Source organism: Salmo trutta, chromosome 23 (assembly GCF_901001165.1).
Source record: "Salmo trutta chromosome 23, fSalTru1.1, whole genome shotgun sequence".
Classification (NCBI taxonomy): Eukaryota; Metazoa; Chordata; class Actinopteri; order Salmoniformes; family Salmonidae; genus Salmo; species Salmo trutta.
The window spans coordinates 38,116,131-38,139,727 of NC_042979.1; the positions used below are offsets into that span (position 1 = coordinate 38,116,131).

General features: G+C 41.8%; 1 protein-coding gene and 2 long non-coding RNA genes across 5 annotated transcripts; 2 read left to right on the top strand and 1 right to left on the bottom strand.

Annotated features, from left to right (window-relative positions):
- Positions 1-2,232: 2,232 nt before the first annotated feature.
- On the top strand, positions 2,233-3,259 carry LOC115160248 (uncharacterized). Its single transcript, XR_003869051.1, has 2 exons — positions 2,233-2,713; positions 2,831-3,259. It is a non-coding gene; the product is annotated as an uncharacterized LOC115160248 (long non-coding RNA).
- Positions 3,260-4,720: 1,461 nt separating this feature from the next.
- ncs1a (neuronal calcium sensor 1a) lies at positions 4,721-22,207 on the bottom strand. Of its 3 annotated transcripts, none has more exons than XM_029710217.1 (9): positions 21,652-22,207; positions 15,126-15,150; positions 11,042-11,180; positions 10,038-10,116; positions 8,870-8,958; positions 8,580-8,588; positions 7,417-7,494; positions 6,856-6,974; positions 4,721-6,766 (listed from the first exon to the last, which is right to left on the bottom strand). In XM_029710217.1, the coding sequence occupies exons 1-8, from the start codon at positions 21,713-21,715 to the stop codon at positions 6,876-6,878; spliced, it is 582 nt and encodes a 193-aa protein (XP_029566077.1). In that variant the 5' UTR covers positions 21,716-22,207; the 3' UTR covers positions 4,721-6,766; positions 6,856-6,875. The 3 variants fall into 3 exon arrangements, with proteins under 3 accessions (XP_029566077.1, XP_029566075.1, XP_029566078.1); XM_029710215.1 differs by having other exon boundaries at positions 8,580-8,600; positions 21,652-22,204; XM_029710218.1 differs by lacking the exon at positions 8,580-8,588 and having other exon boundaries at positions 21,652-22,206.
- Positions 21,179-21,587, top strand: LOC115160005 (uncharacterized). Its single transcript, XR_003868982.1, has 2 exons — positions 21,179-21,363; positions 21,478-21,587. It is a non-coding gene; the product is annotated as an uncharacterized LOC115160005 (long non-coding RNA).
- Positions 22,208-23,597: the final 1,390 nt, after the last annotated feature.

Consider the following 23,597-nt stretch of genomic DNA (forward strand, 5'->3'; position numbering starts at 1 on the left):
TATTAGTGTGTATTCATGTTTTCGTTATGTCCCAAAAAAACTTTCCGACACGCACGAATAAGGCCATACAAAGTTGATTAACTTATTCTGATGATTCATTTAAAGTTATTTTTGATTAAACAAAAAATTCACTTTGCCCATAGTATTAATAGTGATTTGGGTCAATCGTGGTGAATTGAATCATGTGACTCAAAATACCAATTAGGTGTGGATGCAAAGCAATGTAGTTTTGCAAAGCAATGCACAACTCTAGATTTCTTACATACTCATATTATTATTGTGGGCTTGTAAAGCAAGACCCCCACTTAAATCTTCTAAGTACTTATTATTATTATTTAGCATTCAACTCCTCTTAGAAACGCCGTTCAAACTTTAAAACGTGTAGACTGGTCTGGATTGAATTGCTTGTATTCAACTTTTGTATATCTTATATAGAGTGCATCTGGAAAGTATTCAGACCCCTTGACTTCTTCCACATTTTTGTTACAGCCTTATTCTAAAACGGATTCTAAAAAAATCACACACAATCCCATAATGGCAAAGCAAACAGGTTTTTAGACATTTTTGCAAAAGTATTAAAAATAAGCTGAAATGTGACATTAACATAAGGATTCAGACCCTTTACTCAGTACTTTGTTGAAGCATCTTTGGCAGCGATTACAGCATAGAGTCTTCTTGGGTATGGCGCTACAAGTTTGGTACACCTGTATTTGGGGAGTTTCTCCCATTCTTCTCTGCAGATCCTCTCAAGCCCTGTCAGGTTGGATGGGGAGTGTCGCTGCTCAGTCCCTACCACTGAAAAACATTCCCACAGCATAATGCTGCCACCACCATGCTTCACTATAGCGATGGTGTCAGGTTTCCTCCAGATGTGACGCTTGGCATTCAGGCCAAAGAGTTCAATCTTGGTTTCATCAGACCAGAGAATCTTGTTTCTCATGGTCTCAGTCTTTAGATTCCTTTTGGCAAACTCCAAGTGGGCTGTCACGTGCCTTTTACTGAGGAGTGGCTTCGTCTGGCCGCTCTACTATAAAGGCCTGATTTGTGGAGTGCTGCAGAGATGGTTGTCTTTCTGCAAGGTTCTCCCATCTCCACAGAGGAACTCTGGAGTTCTGTCAGTTACCATCGGGTTCTTGGTCACCTCCATGACCAAGGCCCTTCTCCCGCCAGCTCTAGGAAGAGTCTTGGTGGTTCCTAACCTCTTCCATTTAAGAATGATGGAGGCCAATGTGTTTTTGGGAACCTTCAATGCTTCCCCAGATCTGTGCCTCGACACAATCCTGTCTCAGAACTCGACGGACAATTCCTTCAACCTCATGGCTTGGTTTTTGCTCTGACATGCACTGTCAACTATGGGACCTTATATAGACAGGTGTGTGCCTTTTCCAAATCATGTCCAGTCAATTGAATTTACCACAGGCGGACTCCAAGTTGTAGAAACATCTCAAGGAGGATCAATGGAAACAGGATGCACCTGAGCTCAATTTGGAGTCTCATAGCAAAGGGTCTGAATACTTATGTAAATAAGGTATTTTTATTACAAAAATGTCAACCTGTTCGCTTTGTCATTATGGGGTATTGTGTGTAGATTGAGGATTTCTATTTATTTAATCAATTTTAGAATAAGCCTGTAACGTTACAAAATGTGGAAAAAGTCAACAGGGCTGATTTTGTTCAGAAGGCACTGTATACAAACCCTAGACAAGTTTTTCGCTACACTCGCAATAACATCTGCTAGCCATGTGACCAATAGAATTTGATTTGAGATGACTGGTGGGGGCGCTGTTTTGAAGCCATTGCGCCAGCATTTTTGTACTTATGTCTACATTTGTTTTTGCCAAGTATATTCCATTATAAGCCTTAATTTATCATTTTTTATTATAATATGTGAAAAAAACATAAAAATAGAACATTTAAAAACCTATTAACATTTTCCTTAAAATATAATTTTTTGAGAGTACTGTTAGTTTCCCCACGACAAAAAATATATACTTTAATACATGTAATCGTGTCCTTTGAAACATTTAATTGAAATACTGTAGAATTCCATTAATTTGGCTCCTGAGTGGCACAGCGGTCTAAGGCATCACTACAGACCATGGTTTGATTCCGGGCTGTATCACAACCAGCCGTGATCGGGCGTCCCCATAGGGTGGCACACAATTGGCCGGGGTTGGCCGTCATTGTAAGTAAGAATTTGTTCTTAACTGACTTGCCTAGTTAAATAAAGGTTAAATAAAAATAAATACAAATTCTTATGGAGGACTGAGTAGCAGTATGGTGGACGGTAGCTTAAATGCCTCTCATTGGCCAATGCATAACATTTGCAATCTAGGGTTTTTATACATCATAAATCCAACCCCTGTTTAGAGCTAGTAAAGGAATAAAAGAAGAACTACCATTATTTGGGCTGATTTCAGTAGCTTCTGTCTGCAGGTTCTTGTGGATCTATGTGGCAGTAAAGGGGTGGAGTGGGTCAAGAGCGAGCCAACCAGCAAAACTGTGAAGGGCGGATACTCTGCACCGTGGTCGACTGTCGAGACCTATGTGTGCAGGTGTATACAGAGTGACAGCTCATCCGTTTTCAAATATTATTGTTAAGATGTTTTATTGACCAGTTAGGATATTATAACTGAGGAGAGTTTGGGCCAAAATAGCGGCTGGGCCATGATTCATTCCCACGCAGAAACAGGAAGATCATTTCTGAAATGCGGTAATGTTGGCCACTAGATCAGATTTTGAATTTGAACATTTCACCATGGTTGTCATATTTGAGGTGATATGTCATGTTTTCACTGTTCTCATCATATCCTCGTTTTCTGTCTTCTAGTGACCGCAGTAATGGTGTTGGGAAAATATTTAATACCAGACAAGGCTATGTCATGTTGGCTACTGTAACAAAGGGTACAACGCTCTGAATCAAAAAGCATGTGTTTGATTCAGCTAAGATGACTCTGTCTCAACTCAAAACATTTCCAAATATCTTTCAACAGTGTGTGATATAATTTATTTTATTAATGTCATTATTCTGTGCTTTTACTTGTAACGCAAACGGAAATCCATTATAGCCCTGATGACCTCATAGTGAATATTGGGAAGAAGACAGCTGGAGCATCATCATCATCATCAGATCATTTCACATGTTTTTAAAATAAGATGTCACGTTAGAATTGAAACGCTTCATACTTGCATATTAATGTTACATCATGTTACAACAAACTGCTATTTTGCTAATTCTAAATACACCTTTTAAGCATCACCTTTTGTTTTTATTTGATTTTGTTAAAATAGCATACGTTAGAGGAGGCCAAGTTCACTTTTACAACATTGTTACTACTATGTATCGGGCTAAAGTGATGCACTAATAGCTTAGCCTGTGGAAACAGCCTGATCGCTGCGTTCACCGTTCAATTCCAAGGGAGAGCATGAATGGCAACAACACCAGGATACAGTGTCCTTTGCTACCTCTTGCCAAATACTGCTGTCCCGCAGTTGAGTTACGCCGAGGCGCGTAGCGTAACTAGTACAGCCAGGACAACAAGCAGACCCATACAAGCAACAGTACACTGACATTCATCAAAAATAAACAATCGTCAGTTTTAAAACTGCAACTATTTGGAATAAAACTAACAGTGAAATCCACTCCGACTCAACATCTGGCTTCAACATCTAAATTCAAACTCTTGCGGTAGTTTAACGGTAAACCTGTCGGTAGCTGGACTCCTGGCCACAACTTTAGCGGTGCATTCAAAAGCATGCGGATATGGAAGGCAGAGCTCTTTCCCAATGCTTTTGAATGCACCGCAAACTGGTTTGAATTATGCGATTTCGGATAACTATTTACACCGTACGAGAGAACAGTTTCATCACATGCCCAGTTTCAGTTATCACTGCAATAAATATCTTTCCATCCTTCCACCAAGATCATGTGCTCTTACTCCCTCAGGTACTGTCCTGCTCATTGTAAAGATGAACATGATGTATAGATTAGTTGTAAATAGGAAGCTACTATTGTAGATAGGAGAGGGTGAACTATTTTCATAACTTTGGGAATTCTGGGCCTCTTCTCTTTGGGGCGGCAGGTTAGAGGTTAGGTTAGTGGTTAACGCGTTGGGCCAGTAACCGAACAAGGCAGTTTACCCACTGTTCCTAGGCCGTCATTGTAAATAAGAATTTGTTCTTAACTGACTTGCCTAGTTAAATAAAGTATATATAAATAAAGTATATATATTATTATTATTATTTTTCTTTTTTTTCCTGAGTTAGTTTGACATCCAGGCCCATCGGGGCATTGTGGGTATTCTCCATATTGCATTAGTCCGATTGGTTGAACTCTTCCCACTGAAACATAACTAATAATTATTCCATAGCAGCAGAGGTGCTGAGTGTTTCAGACCGTTTTTCTGTTCAATAAGCTACGCCGTGTACAGCTAATGTAACCTACCAAAAGAGAAATGTATCCGTACTGTTCATTTATTTTCTTAGTGTCTCACAGAATTCCTTTTTGAGGTTTGGGTGGACACTTTGAAAATATGGATTTTGTGTTCACATTTTTGAAGTTGTAGCTTATTTCTGACACCGAGGGTTTTGAACGTTTTTTATTTATTTATTTAAGTTTGCTGGTTATTTAGCAACGTCCAAAATCTTCTGGGTCGCATTTTTACAGCAATGCTAGTGGAAACTGAACCAGCTAGTGGTGCATACAAAAGCATGGGGCAAATGAAGGAAAGCAGATCTTTTATTTCAAAAGCACTGAAGACAAAAACAACTACCTCTGTCATGTACTGAGCAAGGAGACCAACTGACATTTACATTTGTATGCCATTTGGATATGGGATGGTCAGTCAATGTTTTCACTTTCAATATCAAGAATAGTCTGTTCATAGTCTTGTCAACAATGAGCACTTTTATGTATACTGTGAGGTTAACAGTTTATATTATTTACAGTATGGTGTCCTTAAATGCTGTGAGAATTGGTTTGATACTAAGGCAATTTGACAAACCCTGTCTAATCATATGATACTGAATTTAATAGAACAATTTGTCAACAGCGATAAACTAAAATTCAGACTGATTTAGCCTACATAACTTGCAGCTTGTTTCTTATCACACAGCATGCCACATACTGTACATCGGGTCACTCCAGATGCCTCATGGTGAAAAACACTGAATGAAATCTGCAATTTGAGGATATCAACATACAAGGCCAATCGAAAGACCTTAAATTTGCCAACAGGTTTGTCTATGTACAGGTAAGATGTGTTTTTATACAGCTAATTTAAACACTTCTCTCACCATTCCCTAGACTACAGCAGTTGCCACTTCTCTCAAACTCTTAAAAACACCTATTCAATTGATATTTGTGAGAGAACAGTTTGTGCACAGTATAAAAACAATCGAAGGAAAATCTATTTCACTGAAGCAGTAGCGATGGAATGACAAAGCAAATTGTGCCCCAGTCATTACCATAGAGCGATGAAAAAAATACCCTTTATAGAGGGAGGGAAATCATTTTCTTTGTTGTGAGATTTTCACTGTCGGTGCATATTGTCTAGTTCAATGTAGTGATAAGGAAAAGTAAAACGGTCGCAAAATGCTTTTCTACCGCAGAGGATATATTACATATTAAAACAACTAACCTGCCGATTATGGCTACAGTGCATATAGTCACCTTAGTATTTACACACAAACATAATGCGTCTAACATGCATTTGAAGTCATTTGCAAAGACATCTATTTGAACACTTATTTTGCATCGTACTTGTTGACCTAGCGTTCAATATTTCAATCAAGTTTCATATGATCCACAATCCGTGTCGTTCCACCCTTTTCCAACTCGTACATTTATATTGTATGTCGCATGACCGCACAACGGTTCAGTTATGATGGGAATTTGAGAGAATACACTGATTATAGTGTGTCCGCAATTCAGTAGTGTAAGCCTCTAGGACTGCTCATGGACAAGCAACTGCTCAGCATTTAATCTCTACGTAATAGTTGGCTCAAACTCATACAGCATCTGTAATTGGGCCTTGTTCGCTTCGCAGTCTTTAGTTGGTGTTGAAATCAAAAACGTACTTCGACAATTAAAGCTTTGTGCGGCAGGAACACAGAATCAATATTAATTCATGCTGATGTCAAACTGAGCTACTGTTATTTAAATCCAATGAAATAAATAAGGTTGACTTTCCCAAGCGTTCTAAAAGACAGTCGGCGTGTCAGTAGCAGTTTGTTGTCGCTGGCTGCAGCACATTGAACTGATGCTCTGTATCACAGAACATGAATACATAAAGATGGTAACTGCTTAGATCCATGGTCCGTAGACTAGTAGCCTGTGTTCAGTCCCATGTTGTTCAATGTTCATTAGGCTTTGCATTGGAATTTTTAAAAAGATGTTTCGCAACAAAACTAAAATGAAAATGTCTTATTGGACAAAGTCCAGGTAGTCCCGCCCTGTTTGTCTACTTTTCCTGTTTGGTGCTTGATGAACCCTGGCCCTTCTTCCTCTCACAGAAAAGTACCTAACTTCCTTCTGTGAAATGTCTTGTAAGCACATCGACGGCACTAGCTTCTGCGAAGGTGAACGCGTTTGTGGTTGTTGAATTTACTCTAATCCTGGAAACCATGATGATGAATGATTGACAGCAGCGGCCCACCATTGTCAGCTTCCCTAATAGGCTGAGGAGGAGTCAGAGGACGAGACAGGTAGCAGACTCCATCACTCACTTAGCAGGGTAACACCACGTTAACAGGCCATCACGGACAACTGTCGTGGGAAGAAAAGAGATACATGTATAAGAGGAGAAACTGTAAAATGTTCATGTAAATCATCATTTGAGAGGATGCGGTACTCACTGTGGGGTGTGTACTCACTGCTACACCAGTCCGTCGTACAGCGATAGAGCCTGGACGATGGACGGGTCTGCTTTGGAGCCCTCCTGGAATTCCTTCAGGGTCAACAATCCGTCTGCATTCTGAAAAACGACAAATCCTCACATTTGAATAATACTTTATTACATATTACCGAATGGATAATGGCTGGACTGCTGTTCAATCTTTAAACCAGTAGAGGGCACTCTTCGTTAGTCTCAGCATCGTGTATAACAGCCTATTTACTGCACCCTTATACAACCCAATCAGTCAGCGTTGGTCTGGCCCAATGCCTCTTGAGAGAGTATCTAACTCTCCATTGGGTTTGAGAAGGAGTCTCTCTGACAAAAAGCCTCAGGGCTTGGGCTAGCTAGTGCCTCCTTGGGGGGGGCATCAGAGTTTCCCGACTGAAAACAGGCCTTCTTTGTGAGCAGTGCCAGCCGCACAGGGCACATGTATCCTACTGAGGCTAGGAAGATACATTGGAGCCGTTGGCCTATCTTTCACATGCATTAGACAGGTGTGTGTGTGATTGGTTTACTCTACCTTGTCCATCATGGCAAAGATTCGGTCCACTCTCTTCTCTGGTGTGTTTTCTTCCTCAGGCAATTCCACCGTGTTCCCCTTTTTTGTGACCAAATGTTACATTTTATTTCATTTAACATATGCATGGTAACACAGACAACAGACAAAAAACCCCACCCCACCCCCTCACAGGCCCTCGTTTACAGAAAATATCACAAATTGCAGATCATAACAATTCTATTTTTTTAACAACAGAAGTTAATAACTCAACATTTGCCTCTTTAGCACCATGCATGCAGGACACAGAAAGATCCAGTTTGCAATGTTCATAAATGAAAGCACACATTGACATAATGGCAGAGAGTGAAGCCCCTGCCAACGTAAAGCAATCATTTTTTGCGCTGCTGTAATTCTGGCAAGACATATTTGCTTTTCACAAACCGTAAGAGCCATGGAAGAACAGTGATTGACAGTAGTGGTGTTGGTGAAAAGGGAATATTTTTTTTGCAACAATGGTGGATAAAGACATCGAAACCTGATTCGAAAATGAGGAGACCTCTGGACATTAATGAAACCATATGCAAAAAAGTGCCTTGGGCACCATGGGGGCAGAGCAAACAATTTGGAATGGGAATTATTTTAATTTGAAATATTTTCCGGGGTGTGGTGTATAGTCGATGTATGAAATGAAAATCGGTCATCTGAGGATTGTGATTTGTTGATGATAATGAGATGTTGGAACAGACCGAGCACCAGTTGATGGCAGCCTGGTAAGGATAGATCCCAAAACCATTGTGTGTTAAGGGATAGAGGTTTATTTGCAGCTGTCAGAAAGTATGTATATCATTTCTAGACTAAGGCCGGGATTCAATCCGATCAGAGGAAGAGCTGTGTTATAGCACGCTTGACATTTAAAGGTCGTCCTAATTTCCAATTGAGCCGACGTATGCAGCATTTAACGTGAATGCAGTCTCCGCAAATCCGGGAACATTGCCTTTAAAAGGTGCATAATTGACAAAGTGAGATCGGACTGAATCCAATGAGCAGTTGATCAAGCATAGTTTTTTTTACAGGATTTGTAGTTAGCTCTGTTCCCCATGGCGCGCCATAAGCGCGGAGCGCTGCCCATAGCTGCAAATAAACAAAAAGAGGTCCCTGGTAAATTATATTGGCGTTGTACCCACCGTGTTCCCCTGTACGCGCGGCTGCGCGCAAACAAACAAACACACACACACACACACATAAATGCCTCAGTTACCTGCATGAAATTACATAATATTTCTTTAAATGCTAAACACTACACGGGACAAGGTATCATGTAAACTGTCTCAGAATGGCTCACTTAAGAGCAACAACCAGACATTCCCATTAAAATGTTGAAATACTGATTATGATGCTCCGTACCCATCAACTAAATTACGAGAATAGATCAAAGCTGAATATTTGATGTCGAGACAACAAAGGAAGGACTTACCACCATCTGGTAAATGGCGTCCACAATATTCAGCATCTCATCCCGAGTTATGTAACCGTCGTTATCCAGGTCATAAAGCTTGAAGGCCCCTGCAAAAGCCATAAACAGCACATGGAGGAAACTTTTTTTACCCCGTTTTTCTCCCCAATTTCGTGGTATCCAATTGGTAGTTACAGTCTTGTCTCATCGCTGCAACTCCCGTACAGACTCGGGAGAGGCGAAGGTCGAGAGCCGTGCATCCCCCAAAAGACAACCCAGCCAAGCCGCACTGCCCACTTAATCCGGAAGCCAGCCGCACCAATGTGTCAGAGGAAACACAGTGCACCTGGCAACCGTGTCATCTAGGAGTCACTAGTGCACCTCACGGCCCACTACAGTGACTCCTGTGGTGTGCGACGAGGACATCCCTGCCAGCCAAACCCTCCCCTAACCCGGACGACACTGGGCCAATTGTGCGCCACCCCATGGGTCTCCCAGTCGCGGCTGGCTGCGACAGAGCCTGGACTCAAACCCAGAATCTCTAGTGGCACAGCTAGCACTGCGATGCAGTGCCTTAGACCACTGCGCCACTCGGGAGGCCCGGAGGAAACTTTTTATATATTCCTTAGGACTGCTAATATATACAGTAAGGTGACACCTAATTTCACTACGATCGAAATGCATCCTAATACCTCTCTACCTGTTAGCCAATTACTGCATCAACAACTGTCAGCAGTTGATCAACTCCTGCTAATGACCTGAGGCGTGCAGGGGTGTGGGTGTGTGTGACAGTGAGGGAGCATCAGCATGTGTGAAACGGGGTGTGTGTACGTGTGAGAAAGTGTGTCAGTATAGCTCGACACTGTGCATACATAGCGTTTATTCCTGTTATCCCTGCTGTTCAGCTACAACGACAGCTGTGACCACATACAGGCGTCTGGGAAGATTAGAGATCACTTTGTTGATGCAGGAGCCAACATGACTAGGTCAAAGGTCAGTGTGAGGAAATGGTAATGCAAAGCAGTGAGAGAATGGGATAGGGAGCAGGGAGAGACAAAGAGAGGGAATTGGTGTGTTATTTTTAATGCTGTGGCTGACTGTGTTTGAACCTGGGTCGACTGCGCGCCTCAAGACTGTGCTAGCCTTCTGAGCTAAAGTTTAGGCCCTAGGATATTTTCTCCAGGCTTACATCTGAGCTTCTCGTCAAGGGTCCCTCTGGAGGTGACCGACAGGGCCTGGATGAACTCGGCAAACTCAATACGTCCATCCTGCAGAGAAACAGAAGGAAAGAGTTAAATAAAGAGTTAGTACAAGAAAAGTGGAGGGAAGGAGAGAGACCGTGGAGGGAAGGAGAGAGACCGTGGAGGGAAGGAGAGAGACCGTGGAGGGAAGGAGAGAGACCGTGGAGGGAAGGAGAGAGACCGTGGAGGGAAGGAGAGAGACCGTGGAGGGAAGGAGAGAGACCGCGGAGGGAAGGAGAGAGACCGTGGAGGGAAGAAGTAGGGGAGCTCAGGGTGCACCCCCCCTCAAAAAAAAAACACATACAAATTGTTCAAAAAGTAGTATACTGGGTCTTTAATAGTCCTGTGGTCTGAAATAGCCCTCCCCCCGACTACGGTAAAGCATGTTTGAAAGAGGGAAGAAGGATATAGAGAGAAGAACATGAAAGTGATAGACGCATAACCAAAGAGACAGTCACAGCCAGACAAGAGAAAATAATCGACCCGACACAGAAACAGGCTATTTTCTCCACAGAAGAGTGAGAGAGACCAACCATTCAATCTAATCTCACAAACGGCTCTAGGAAAGATAGCAGACAAAATAACTGGAGTCTGGCTTCTCAATGGAAATGACTGCAGACAGAGAGGACACTTAAAGCAAGCAAAAAATGTTAAGCCATTTAGCAAATGCTTTTATCCAAAGTGCATACAGCTTTTACGTATGGGTGGTCCCGGGAATCAAACCCATAGTGCAAGCGGCATGCTCAACCAACTGCGCTACAGAGGACCAGTACATTAACCATGACATAACCATTTCAGTTATGCAATGGAACCCAATCCAAGCATTTTATAAGGGATGTTAAGTGATGTCCTTTCATACACTAAGCCAGTAAAGTTGTTAATTGGTTTACTGTTGTCCTAGCTTCTAAGAATATAAAGTGAACATAAATGCATTCCGCAGGCAGCCTGTTACCTTGTTCTCGTCAAACACATTGAAAACGAAGCTGGCGAACTTGGTGGGGTCACCGAAGGGGAAGAATTGCTTGTAGATCTTCTGGAAGCCAGCTGAATCCAACTGACCACTAGGACAGTCCTTAATAAAACCCTTATACCTGGGGGTGGATGGAGGGAGGAATGGGGAAAGGAAGGAGAGGAGAGGGGGATGCCCAGGAAGAGGGGAGGGAGGGGAGAAAAGAGAGAGGTGGTGAGCGGTGAATCGATGAATGGAACAATTACTGCATTCAGTGTGACTGATGAAACTCATTCCTAAAGTAAGGATCCCTGAGGCCTGCTAGAAAGATCTGATAAAGAACGTCCTGCTATCAAGTAGCACAATGATAAGAGTGTTGTCTGCTTGAAAGGAGGCATAATAAACAAATCAAATATCCCAAACATATTTGATATTTTGAATTTTTCTGAAATTCACTACGAAGAAATAGCATTTATAAGAAAATGATTAAAGAAATACTGTATATAATAATAATTACAAATACTAAGCTATATTATATGCTTAAAAAGTTGGGAAATTATATTATTTTATACTAATACAATAGCTCAGAGAAAGAGATTTTGTTTAACAAGTATAAAAACAATTCTCAAAAAGATAGGGGTCCAAATTATTAGCACCCCTTTTATTTTTTCTTATTCATTTTTTTACACACTTTTTCTCTCCAATTACGATCTTGTCTCATCGCTGCAACTACTCAACGGGCTCAGGAGAAACATGACCGGCCAAACTGCGCTTCTTAACACCCGCCCACTTAACCTGGAAGCCAGCTGCACCAATGTGTCGGAGGAAACACTGTTCAACTGACAACAAGTCAGCCTGCAGGCTCCCGGCCCGCCACAAGGAGTCGCTAGAGCATGATGAGCCAAGTAAAGCCAAACCCGCCCCTTTTATCAATACTCTAGCACAGTGGTTCTCAATCCTGGGCCTGGGGACCCAAAGGGGTGCACATTTTTGTTTTTGCCCTAGTGATTCACATGATTCAAATCAACAACTCCTCATCAGGCTTTGATGATTTGAATCAGGTGTGTAGTGCTAGGGCAAAAATAAAAATGTGCACCCCTTTGGGTCCCCAGGCCCAGGATTGAGATCCACTGGTCTAGCATGATACTTAGCCTTTTTCTAAAATGTTTTATGAGATTGGAGAACACATTAGTAGGGATCTTAGACCATTCCTCCATACAGAATATTTTCAGATCCTTCATCGTTTGTTTGTTCTTATGGACTGTCCTCTTCAATTCAAACCACAGGTTTTCAATGGGGTTCAAGTCCGGAGACTGAGGTTGCCATTGCAAAATGCTGATTTTATGGTCAATTAACAATTTCTTTGTGGATTTTGATTGGTGCTTGGAGTTATTATCTTGCTGGTAGTTTCAGCCTCCTCGCAGAGGCAACTAGGTTTTGGGCTAAAATGTCCTGGTACTTGGTAAAGTTTATTGTGCCGTTGACCTTAACAAGGACCCCAGAACCAGTGGATGCAAAATAGCCCCATAACATCAAAGATCCACCGCCATATTTTAACCGTAGGTATGATGTACTTTTCTGCATACACTTCTATTTTTCAACACCAAACCCACCACTGGTGTGCTTGGCCATAGAGCTCTATGTTTATGTCACCTTTGCACCGGTGACGATGCCGTTGATCAAACTCCCGGCGCTCTTACCTTACTGCTACTCAAACAAAACTACTCCTAGTCTTTCATCCAAAACCACACTGTTCTGTTCTTTTACTTTCCTACACTGTATCTGAACGAGGAAGAGATGAGGGACTGACACTGCTCCCACACAAGGGTGTAAGCAGTAGGCTCACTAGTGGATGACAGCGACAGCCCCTGTTTTATTACCGTTTGAAGTGTTGTTTGCCTACTCGGCAGACAGAACGATCCCCTGGCATTGTGATTTGTAATCTCTCACTCGGCTCTATTCATGTCAGCTAGCTAGCACTGTAAACGCTTTGGGTGAGAATCTTCTTCCAGCACTGACTTCACAGCACGGGGTGATGCAAAATCACTTCAAAGACAAGCGAGGCAAAATAGGGATCGGCAGGGTATTGTGGTTGGTGGCGGGCGGAGAAGTGTGTGTGTTGTCTCTTTCCAATGGCTTCCTCTCACAGTATGATCTGTGAGCTGTGATAGAAGCTCGCGTAGGCCTTTTTGCAGCTATAGACAGAGACAAACACATTTCAGTCTAGCCCAACTCACAAAGATATGACTGGGGACAGGGGCATGAATGGGTACTGGGGACAGGGGCATGAATGAGTACTGGGTACAGGGGCATGCTTGGGGACAGGGGCGGGACTGGGGCATGAGTGGGGACTGGGTACAGGGGCATGCTTGGGGACTGGGGCATGAGTGGGGACTGGGGCATGAGTGGGGACTGGGGAGCATCAGAGTAAAAGCTGTGAGGGGTCATTTTCTGTCTCTCCTCCTTCTGACTGCTCTTCCTCCTTTGAGTCTACATGTCATGTCGTTCAGTAACATGTCTCTCCGCGGTTCTCGATAAGTTTCTTATCAGAGTGGGAACTCGACCCAGTGTCAACAGCTCTCCATCTGTGGTGTGTACGGGGAGCCACCAGAGTGGGAGCCACGGAACTTGGCACAAGCAGCAAAGTATTTGGAAATCAGAAAGGTTATAAGGTCAAAATAACCTAGCACTGGTCTGAGGTGATGCGTTGCGACAGAAACGGCCTTTGTTTCGATTGGCTATGTCGAACATAAATGTTTATCTGCTTTTGTGACAACACATCTCTTATGTTCTGCTCTTATGGCCAGTTTCAACGCATTGCAGGTGTTTGTAAACTTCACTCAATCCTCATTGATATTTTTACATATTCAAGTAGTCCTACGGCCAATCGTGCATGTTTTATTTTTCATAAAAACAGTGAGTTCTGCCTAAATATAGTAATGAATCTGGCGACCGGCAAAACGGTAACCAATCGGAAGCTGGCTGCAACATCAGAACACGGCACCACCTTCGTAACCCCAGAGACTAGCCAGAGGTCATAATGACTATGAGGAGATAACAACAGGGTTGTATACGGCTACCAAGGGTGTGGCCCTCTGGCTACAGGCTGAGGGCCAGGCTGGTCTAGCGAGGTTATGTCTGCAGCTGCCACAACTAGTGGCGGTGCCAGCAAAGTCTCAGGCAGGAGAGCTGTGCCACTGGGCTCTGTTGTGGTACCTGGCCCACGTACATATGTGTGTGGCCTGACACCTCAGCCAACACACTGAGTCTGGGCACAGAGCCTGGCCAGCCCACCACCATACGTCAGAGGATGGCCAATGATGGATTGTTTTCATCAAGCCCTTTTCACTAGGTTTCACAGTGTTTTTCCCCCCACTGTATGGGGATAGAAGTCAACCCATCCAACGCCAGATTGGGTGAAACACGGCAGGCAATTTGTGCCCGAGTGCTCACCACACTTTATAGTGGAGGAGAAAGCAGTGATTTCGCCTATTTGAGGCAGGTTATAGTTATACTACATTACTGTGACGGGCCAGGTATGAAATGTAGAAAGGACACCCATTGTCTTGCGATGTCACAGGATCTTTACCAACCACCTCAATTTAATGTTTCATTCGAAGGACGGTGTCTGTCCAAATTCAACTCGAGGCATCAGCTACAATACTTTGAAAGCTGTAACGCCTTACAAAGAGCCTTCTGTTTCAAGATGTGGTTATGAAAACCCAGTGATGCGTTGGGTGTCCATGGTAACGAGGGCTGAACAGGAAGGTTGCTGTAACATAAACACTGTAGGAGTTTGCTGAAGGTTTTCGCGTTCCACAAATATGGTCAACATCGACAAAACAGAGTGCCACTGAGTTCTGGTGCCGACTATAATGCCAACTGACTCACCACCTACAGCTGTTGTGCCCTTGAGCAAGGCACTTAACCCCTAACCTGCTCCAGGGGTGCAGTGCAGCTTTGCGTTTGAACCTGGGGTTTTCACAGATGTATTGCATTGTTGTTGACTGATGGTACACAAGTATAATGGAGTATTTGCAATATGGGGTTGACTTAGTTGTTAGCTGAGACAATAAGAGAAACTTACCATTGTTGTACCTCTTTTTCTGTGACTGCAGACAAAAAACAGAGAAAAGGAGATTGTTAGAAGAATAAAAATGACACAAAGACAAAACATAAGACCGACAGGAGGTTTTCACTGTCGGCTGCTTCATATGTTATTCAGTCGCTGAAATAACTTACATCTGCTGGGAGTGAAATGCTATGTGTAGCCCTGCTCATCTAAATCATTTAAAGGTAATATATACACATAAAAAGCCTAAATAAAAGGTAGAGTATGTATGAATAATGAAACCCCCCTATGGAGTGATTTTAGTGCCAACAGAAAGTCTATTTCTTAACACAAATTCAAAATGAAGAAATTCAGATTTGATTTCTGGTGCAACTAATATAACTCCATACATCTCTATACCATCCTGGTTTACCATAGCTGTGTTTTCCCCCCTATAAGAACGAACATCAATACATCATAAATGTTAACACCATGTGCACTGTTAACAAGTGTATATTCTGTTATTCTGTTATTACTCCAGATATCAGCGTGCACCAATTGTATTTATCAGGAGTCAACTGCATTTGTTAAAACCTAGGTATTTTATGACAAACTATTATTTTTTCTTATGAGTTCCTGACAAATGGCGAAGCAACAGCCCCACAAGTCCACGACCTCAACTCAAACATCTTCCAACGTTAGAATGAGTTCTATGCTCAGACTCCAGCTACGGGGCCTTTTGAACCAAATCCAATTTTCCTCTTGACTGTCCATGAGAAAAGTCTGCCATTAAAAATGACAGTGAATACGGTGAGCATTTCCAGAGAGAATGACAATGACAGGGCTCTATTAGGCTCTTCTTTCTAAGGCTAAGGGTCCCAAGGTGACATCACAGTAGAGATGGGGACCAATTATGTGATTTATGGTTAGTACAAGTGCAGCGTTAGTAAACGTCCAGTACATTGGTTCTATTTGGATGGGCTTGCACGGGCCTCCATCACCATTCTGTTGACAGCACAGGCAGCTTAGTGATGAAATCAACTTAATGGGCTGCCTCTGTTCTTCAGAAAGAGACAGATGCCAGTTTGCATAGCATCAGAGTGTTTAAAACTCAAGAGAGACATTGAGACAGCACTTGAGCTAATAGTGGACCAAGAACAGTGGAGCAGGACCTTTATTGCCCCTCCCCCCCACTGCCATTGGATACACTACAGTTCACATGGGAACATTTCTGACATGATGTCATTGAGATGCGAGGTCTGCCTTAAAATAACAGATCTCCATACTCCCTAATCTCCTTTACTCAGTCGTACGGGTGGAAGAAAAAAAAACATCCAACTTCATTAAATAAAATCTACTACCTTGGGTCCGGGGGAAAAAAAGCCTTGTGGGCTCACGGAAGCAATTCATCTCCATGGAAACCAGAGAACATATGCATACCAGCGGGAACAAAAGGTAGAGCTGCAGTAGACAATAAGAAATATTCTGACTGTGAGTGAGTGCAGAAGTATATGAGTGAGAGAGTATTAAAAATGTGTTATTAGCAATTGGTGGCAGCAGTGGGATGTTATGCTGTTGTTAAACAATACTTCCTGTTTATGGTGAAGGTATATGTCACGCTCCATACCAAATAAGCCGATCGATCTGGGCCAGGCTTAGGTTCAATTTCCATGCAGATAGGTAGGTAGTACACTCGTAGAAAAAAGGGTTCCAAAAGGGTTCTTCGGCTGTTCCCCATAGGAGAGCCCTTTTTGTTTCTAGGTAGAACCCTCTGTAGAAAGGATTCTACATGGAACCAAAGGGGTTCTACCTGCAACCAAAAAGGGTTCTTCAAAGGGTTCTCCTATGGGGACATCCAAAGAACCCTTTAAGGTTCTAGATTGCTCTTTTTTTTCTAAGAGTGTAGGGGGAGGACGAGGAGAGTACTGGGAGGAGGAAAGTAGGGGGAGGAGGAAGGGAGGAGGACAGTAGGGGGAAACAAAGAAAGAGGGAGGCTTTAAAAGGAGAAAAGATAGGGAGTGAGCCTCTCCAAGCGAAGGGCAGAGCAATAAGAAATAAGACGAACTGCAGTCGTGCTGATAAGAAGAAGAGGTTAGAGTGGAAGAGAGGAGGGAGAGGAAGCAACAAGAAAGAGGCAGGCAGAGAGAAAAAGGGAAGAACAAAGGAAGAGCTAGATGGAAAGGGGAGAAGGGGAGTGAGAAGCAGGAGAGAGGACTAGACCTAGAACGTGCATAGTGCAGAGCTATCGAAAGCTTTGTGGATGAGTGTGTGCACGTGTGCATGGTCTAGTGAGTTTGACTGTTGCTTGTGCTGATGGACTGAGGCAATATGATCCTTTGAGCCAATGTGTATGACTGTGTGTGTGCAGTATGGAGAGAGTGTGTGTACTGTGTGTGTGGGTGGGCTTGTCAATGGCTTTAGCGGAGGCTGGCCCTTAGAGCTATGCTAATGAGAACCTAATTATACCCTTCCATTTCTCAAGGAAAAACAATTACAGGGTAAAAAGAAACTGAGCAGAAAACAGGAGAAGCTTGCATAATCTGACAACAGCAAGATCATGCAAGGCTGCAAAAAAGGGCTTTATAAATACATTTGATTGATTGACTGATTTCAACAAGTCAACCAACTAAATCAGCTAACTCAAAGCCCATTTACGCCAGCCCCCTAGGTTATCACCAGTAACCCTGCACATTGATTTGGAACTGACCCTGTATATAGAGTATATTCTCGTGTGGTTTTATTTCTTGTGTGTTTTTATTATTACTGCACTGACCAATAAAACCTGATTTGATTATTTGTATCTAATCTTCTTACCTTTGATATTTAGTACCACATTGTTGGGAAAAAGCTTGCAAGTAAGCATTTCACTGCAGTAACTACACCTGTTGTATCCTGTGTACTTGACAAATGAACTTTGATTTTATCTGATTGATTTGTCATGTCTTAGTGGACTAAATCAGGGTTTCCCAAACTCTGTCCTGGGGCCCTCTCTTGGTGCACCTTTAGTTTTTTGCCCCAGCACTCACTACACAGCTGACTCAAATAACCAACTCATCATCAAGCTTTGATGATTTGAATCAGCTGTGTAGTGCTAGGGTAAAAACTAACCGTGCACCCAGGGTGGGCCCCAGTACCGAGTTTGGGAAACCCTAGACTAAATTACCTCAGTGAGAGATGTGTAGCCAACGAAAGCTGGTTTCTCATCATTCCTTTTTGCATGCCCAGCACTTTCCCCCTCAGGACTGAATAGACTTCCATGACAAATTCACTCTCCAGAGTATATGAGAGCCATCTTAAGTGATCTCGTCATATCACTATCACCCTGCATTAAAATTGAAACATTGACTGTGGTGAATGCTGATTGCTGAGGCAATGAAACTAAATGGAAGTTATCTCCCTGCGATGAAGTTGCATACAGAACCAAAGAGTGATGTCTCAACCGCACCCTCTCCCCGACAGCACTTTAGGTTGGCACACATACTGCTATAATTAGGAAACGCGAGACCCCGTGTGAGAGCATGAAATTAGCCCCTTTGACATGCTCGCTTCCCTTCTCAATGGGGGGCATCTTCATCCATACACACACACTAGTTCACACGCTACGCCTCACCATGAAAGATGTCTCTTGCCATTACACACATTCAAACACAGGAACATAATCTTCTGATTATTTCTGTGAAATCTCTTCTGAATTCTAACTAGCTAACAAATTATCAAGGCTGAGCAGAGAAGCTTAAATATGCACTATGCGGAAATCGCTTATCCATTTCCTGGTTGCAAAAAAATGTGTATAGTTCGTTCAATTTAGAGAATCATTGTACCATCTAAACCGCTGTGAAATATCTTTTCCATAACCAAAGATATTTTTTTTTCAGCTATTTGAAGCTGGTGTTAAAATCTGAATGTAAATGCAAAAATGAAATAACGGGAAGGATACAAATAGAGCACAAAGAACAGATTTTATCTGATTGCTATACTTCTTGGACTTATATTATTTAATTTTTTTCACCTTTATTTAACCAGGAAAGCTTCTTAGACTTGCTTTCAATGCGAATGACAGGTCTATAACACACATTTCTATGTGAATTTGGTTGGGTCGCACAAAAAGTGTCACATTTCAGTTTTAATATCTAACACTACCAGCAGGACATATACTGTACATCAGTAATTGTCTGGTAATAAATGTCAACTCCAAATAGTTAATGATGACAATAAAAGATTTGATTTAAAAAGCACTTTTCATAACAACAACGATTATGGTGACATCCTTACCGCCCATGTAAGGTGACATAATACTATTGTCACCTGAAATTGTTGCATACAGCACCTTTAAAGATGCACTATGCAGAAATCGCACCGTCATTTCCTGGTTGCTAAAATTAGAATAATTCGCCTAACTTCAGTTTATGTGACAAAACAAGGAAGTATAGTGTAGAGCAGGGATCATCAACTAGATTCAGCTGCGGGCAAATTTTTTCCTTGAGCAAATGGTCGGGGGGCCGGAACATAATTACAAATCATTTGTAGACTGCAAATGAACCGCAAGAAGCCCAAACAGATATAATATTGGAATAAAACATAATAATTTCAAACCTTGCTTACATTTGTTTATGAATATGTGTCTTTCTATTATTCGTGGAAATACATGGGAACAGATTTGCCAAATTAAAATCACTTGATGCTGATTTCCTAGTGATTTTAACATTCTTTATATCAACAATGAAAATTGAACAAACAAAAATATATATATATATTTTTTTCTTCTTTTGCTCAGAAAACTTAGGGGGCCTTCAAACTCATCTCTGGACCTCGAAGCTGGTTCCACTGCATTTTTTCATTTTCCCCCTTTAATCAGGGACTGATTTGGATCTGGGACACCAGGTGTGTGCAATTAATTGGGGCGGCAGGTAGCCTAGTGGTTAGAGCGTTGGACTTGTAACCGAAAGGTTGTAAGTTTGAATCCCCGAGCTGACAAGGTTAAAAAAGCTGTCGTTCTGCCCCTGAACAAGTTAACCCACTGTTCCTAGGCTGTCATTGAAAATAAGAATTTGTTCTTAACTGACTTGCATAGTTAAATAAAGGTAAAAAAAAGATCAGGTAGAACAGAAAACTAGCAGGCTCTGTACCTCGTAGGGTAAGAGTTGAATAACCCTGCTGTAGAGAATATTGTATCTAAACCGCTGTGAAATATCTCTTTAATAATGGGAAGCATAGAAATAGCGCACATAGGCCAGATATACCGCTTCTTAGACTTGCTTGCAATGAGAAACACACATTTCTGAATGAATTTGGTCAGGTCACCCAAAAAGTTACATATTGCAGCTTTAAATATTGGGTTTTTTCAGAAGATACAAAAGAAGGTAGCTTTTGAGAATTTCAACCATCTCATTGAGTGTTCTTGACCAGAGAAACAGTGAGACTTAACAGACATGGTAGTCGGCTTTTATCGTTATCCGCAAGAGTTTACCTTCACTCCGTGGAGAGTGTTCCTCGAGGTCTGGTTCAACCTTTGACCCTGCTAAAGGTCAGAGTTTATCTCTGTTAGTATGGTGGTGAGTGATAAATAAGCCACACACTACTGTAGGGGAAAGCATTCCGCTGACACCATGTAGACATATCTATTGCCTGTAAAGGTTTCTCTAAAGGACAGATACAGCTATTTAGTTATTGCTTTACTTGATTAAATTTTAGCCTACTCTGATTTAGTGCAACATATTATTTGGTTGACATTGTTCTGGAGCATGGCTTCATAATCTTCATCAGAAGTATTGCATCAAGCGCTAAGCGGATTTCGAGTGACTACTGAGTCTCTAACGTGTATTAGCACACCTGAGGGAAAGCCATTCAATCTGAGAGGAAGATGTACTACAATGGTTGCTGTGTCCATGTCTTCAAACCACATTACCTTCCAAAGGCTGTACGACCAATTTACAACAGTGTAATAAACTGAAATACTTTTCAGATATTCAATATATATGATTTAATGAGTCTCTCTTTATTTGGGGATTTGAGATTTGCTCATTAACATCTTAATGTCCAAATGTGTAGTATGGTAGGAGTAGCTGAAAAGTTGACATGGTAAAGGAAAGTTGCATAATTGTCTCCCACCAAAGGATCACCATTACAAATGTGTCTTTCTTTCTATTTACTTGACTTTTGCATACAATGAATCACTATCCAAGACTTGGACAAAGCACCTTACCTGATCACTTGGCTGTCTCTCAACAACAGTGTGCTGATAGCCGGCTTTAAAGTCAAGGATTGCAACCAACGGGTAAGTCATGTCATTTTACCTAAGGCTCTATTGTAAAATGCTAGATTCATTTCAAGGCATCCTCTCCTGTAGCAATAGATACATTCAATACAATCAAATGTTAATGTTTTTTAGGGTTGGGCCATCAAGACAGCACAGAACAGTGGCGGTTGGAGAGGGAATGAGAAAGTGTTCAAAAAAAGAGGAAAAAGGTCTGCTATATCAAGACATAGACTGGTAGAAAAGAAAGAAAAGGGATAAATGAAAAGAGTCTAACCTAAAGACATAGAAAGAGATTGCTATACTTACAGTAGGTTTTCCTGGTCAGCTCCTCCACCATCTCAGGCTTTAGTTTGCTGTTGGACTTCCCCATAGCTCAAGCATATGCCTTTAAGCCTTTCTCCACGTGCTTTAAAAGACTCCCAGTTCTGCCACCTTCATTACCATTTAAAAAAAATATATATATAACCAAAAAATACTTCTTAAAGTCTTGCTCTTCAAGTAGCAGACAAAAAATGAATTGGAATTATAGAAAGAATGTAATAAAAACGAGCAGGAAAAGGTAAAAAATGCTATGAAAGAGCAGCAGTAGCGTTAGTCTCTCTTCTCGGCGTAGCAGGATGAGTCTGGAGAGAGGAGGGCTGTAGCCTGTAATCCACTCAGCCGTGTCCCTCCTGCTTCCTGCAATCCTGGCTTGCTGCTGCTGGAACACCCTACTGGGAATAGGGTGGAAGAGAGGAGGGAGTGTGTGAGTGTGTGTATACAGCATGTATGTGTGTGTGGCCAGCCGGGGATGTGTTGATACTGTTCGCCCCTGGCAAAAGGAGCCACTCCTCCTCATGTACTCTCTCTCTCTCTATATACAGTGCATTCAGAAAGTATTCACACCCCTTGACTTGTTCTACATTTTGTTGTGTTACAAACTGGGATTCAAATGGATTTGTCATTTTTTGTCAACAATCTACACAAAATTATCTGTAATGTCAAAGAGGAAGAAAAATTCTAACATTGTAAAAAAAAAAGAAATAAAACACTAATATATCTTGATTAGATTCAACCACCTGAGTCAATACATGTTAGAATTACCTTTGGCAGCGATTACAGTCTTTCTGGGTAAGTCTCTAAGAGCTTTGCACACCTGGATTGTAAAATATTTGCACATTTATCTTGTTAAAATTCTTTTAGCTCTGTCAAGTTGGTTGTTAGTCATAGCAAGACAGCCATTTTCAAGTCTTGCCATCAATTTTCAAGCCAATTTAAGTCAAAACTGTAACTCGGCCATTCAGGAACATGACATGTTGTATTAGTAAGCAACTCCAACGTATATTTGGCCTTGTGTTTTAGGTTATTATCATGCTGAAAGTTGAATTTGTCTCCCAGTGTCTGTTAAAAAGCAGACTGAACCAAGTTATCCTCTAGGATTTTGTCTGTGCTTAGCTCTATTCCGTTTCTTTTTATCCGAAAAAACTCCCTAGTCCTTGCCAATGACAAGCATAACCATAACATGATGCAGCCGCCACCATGCTTGAAAACAAGGGGGTAATTGAGCTTGACAAAATGTGCACTAAAGTATCTTCCAATAAACCCCAGGGATATGTGTGGCTATTGAAAGAAAACCTTTAGATTTTCCAGTTGACTTCAACAAGAGTATAGGCCTACGAGAAATTCAATTTTTGCATGGTACCCATTTTAATAAGATATTGACTGGCAGTGGCAGGCTACATCTCAAAGGAATAATCCAAAAGTGCTTCTCCTACTACCTATATTACAATAGGCATGGTGGGCACATGGCTTCAGTTTTCTCCGTAACTCTGAGGTTTGTACCTTTGAGGTTCTATGTATAACTAACCATGCAGAAAATCATCAGAACAAAAAAGACCCGCTTGTCTAAAGCCCATCCCACCTGTCTCTATCCCTCCCAGAATAATCTCTAACAGGAGGACTTTGTTGTTATACACGGTAGACTACAGTGAGCTCCAAAAGTATTGGGACAGTGAGAAATAATGATGCGTGAGAAAGTTACAGAGACAAACATAGAAATGCATCCAACAAGTTTGTAGAAACATACACTTAATATAATCATTGCGCGCTAGGAATATGGGACCAAATACTAAACATTTGACTACTTTAATACACATAAGTGAATTTGTCCCAATACTTTTGGTCCCCTAAAATGGGGGGACTGTGTACAAAAAGTGCAGTCGTTACTAAATGGTTCACCCTATATGGATGAAATACCCTCAAATGAAAGCTGA

Excerpts from the sequence above, each read along its gene's own strand:
- ncs1a (XM_029710215.1), bottom strand. The coding sequence starts at position 21,715 with ATGGGGAAGTCCAACAGCAAACTAAAGCCTGAGATGGTGGAGGAGCTG. Across the intron at positions 11,181-15,125 it reads GAAAAAGAGGTACAACAATG|GTATAAGGGTTTTATTAAGG; the intron begins GTAAGTTTCTCT and ends ATCCACCCCCAG. Across the intron at positions 8,959-10,037 it reads CCTTGACGAGAAGCTCAGAT|GGGCCTTCAAGCTTTATGAC; the intron begins GTAAGCCTGGAG and ends TGGCTTTTGCAG.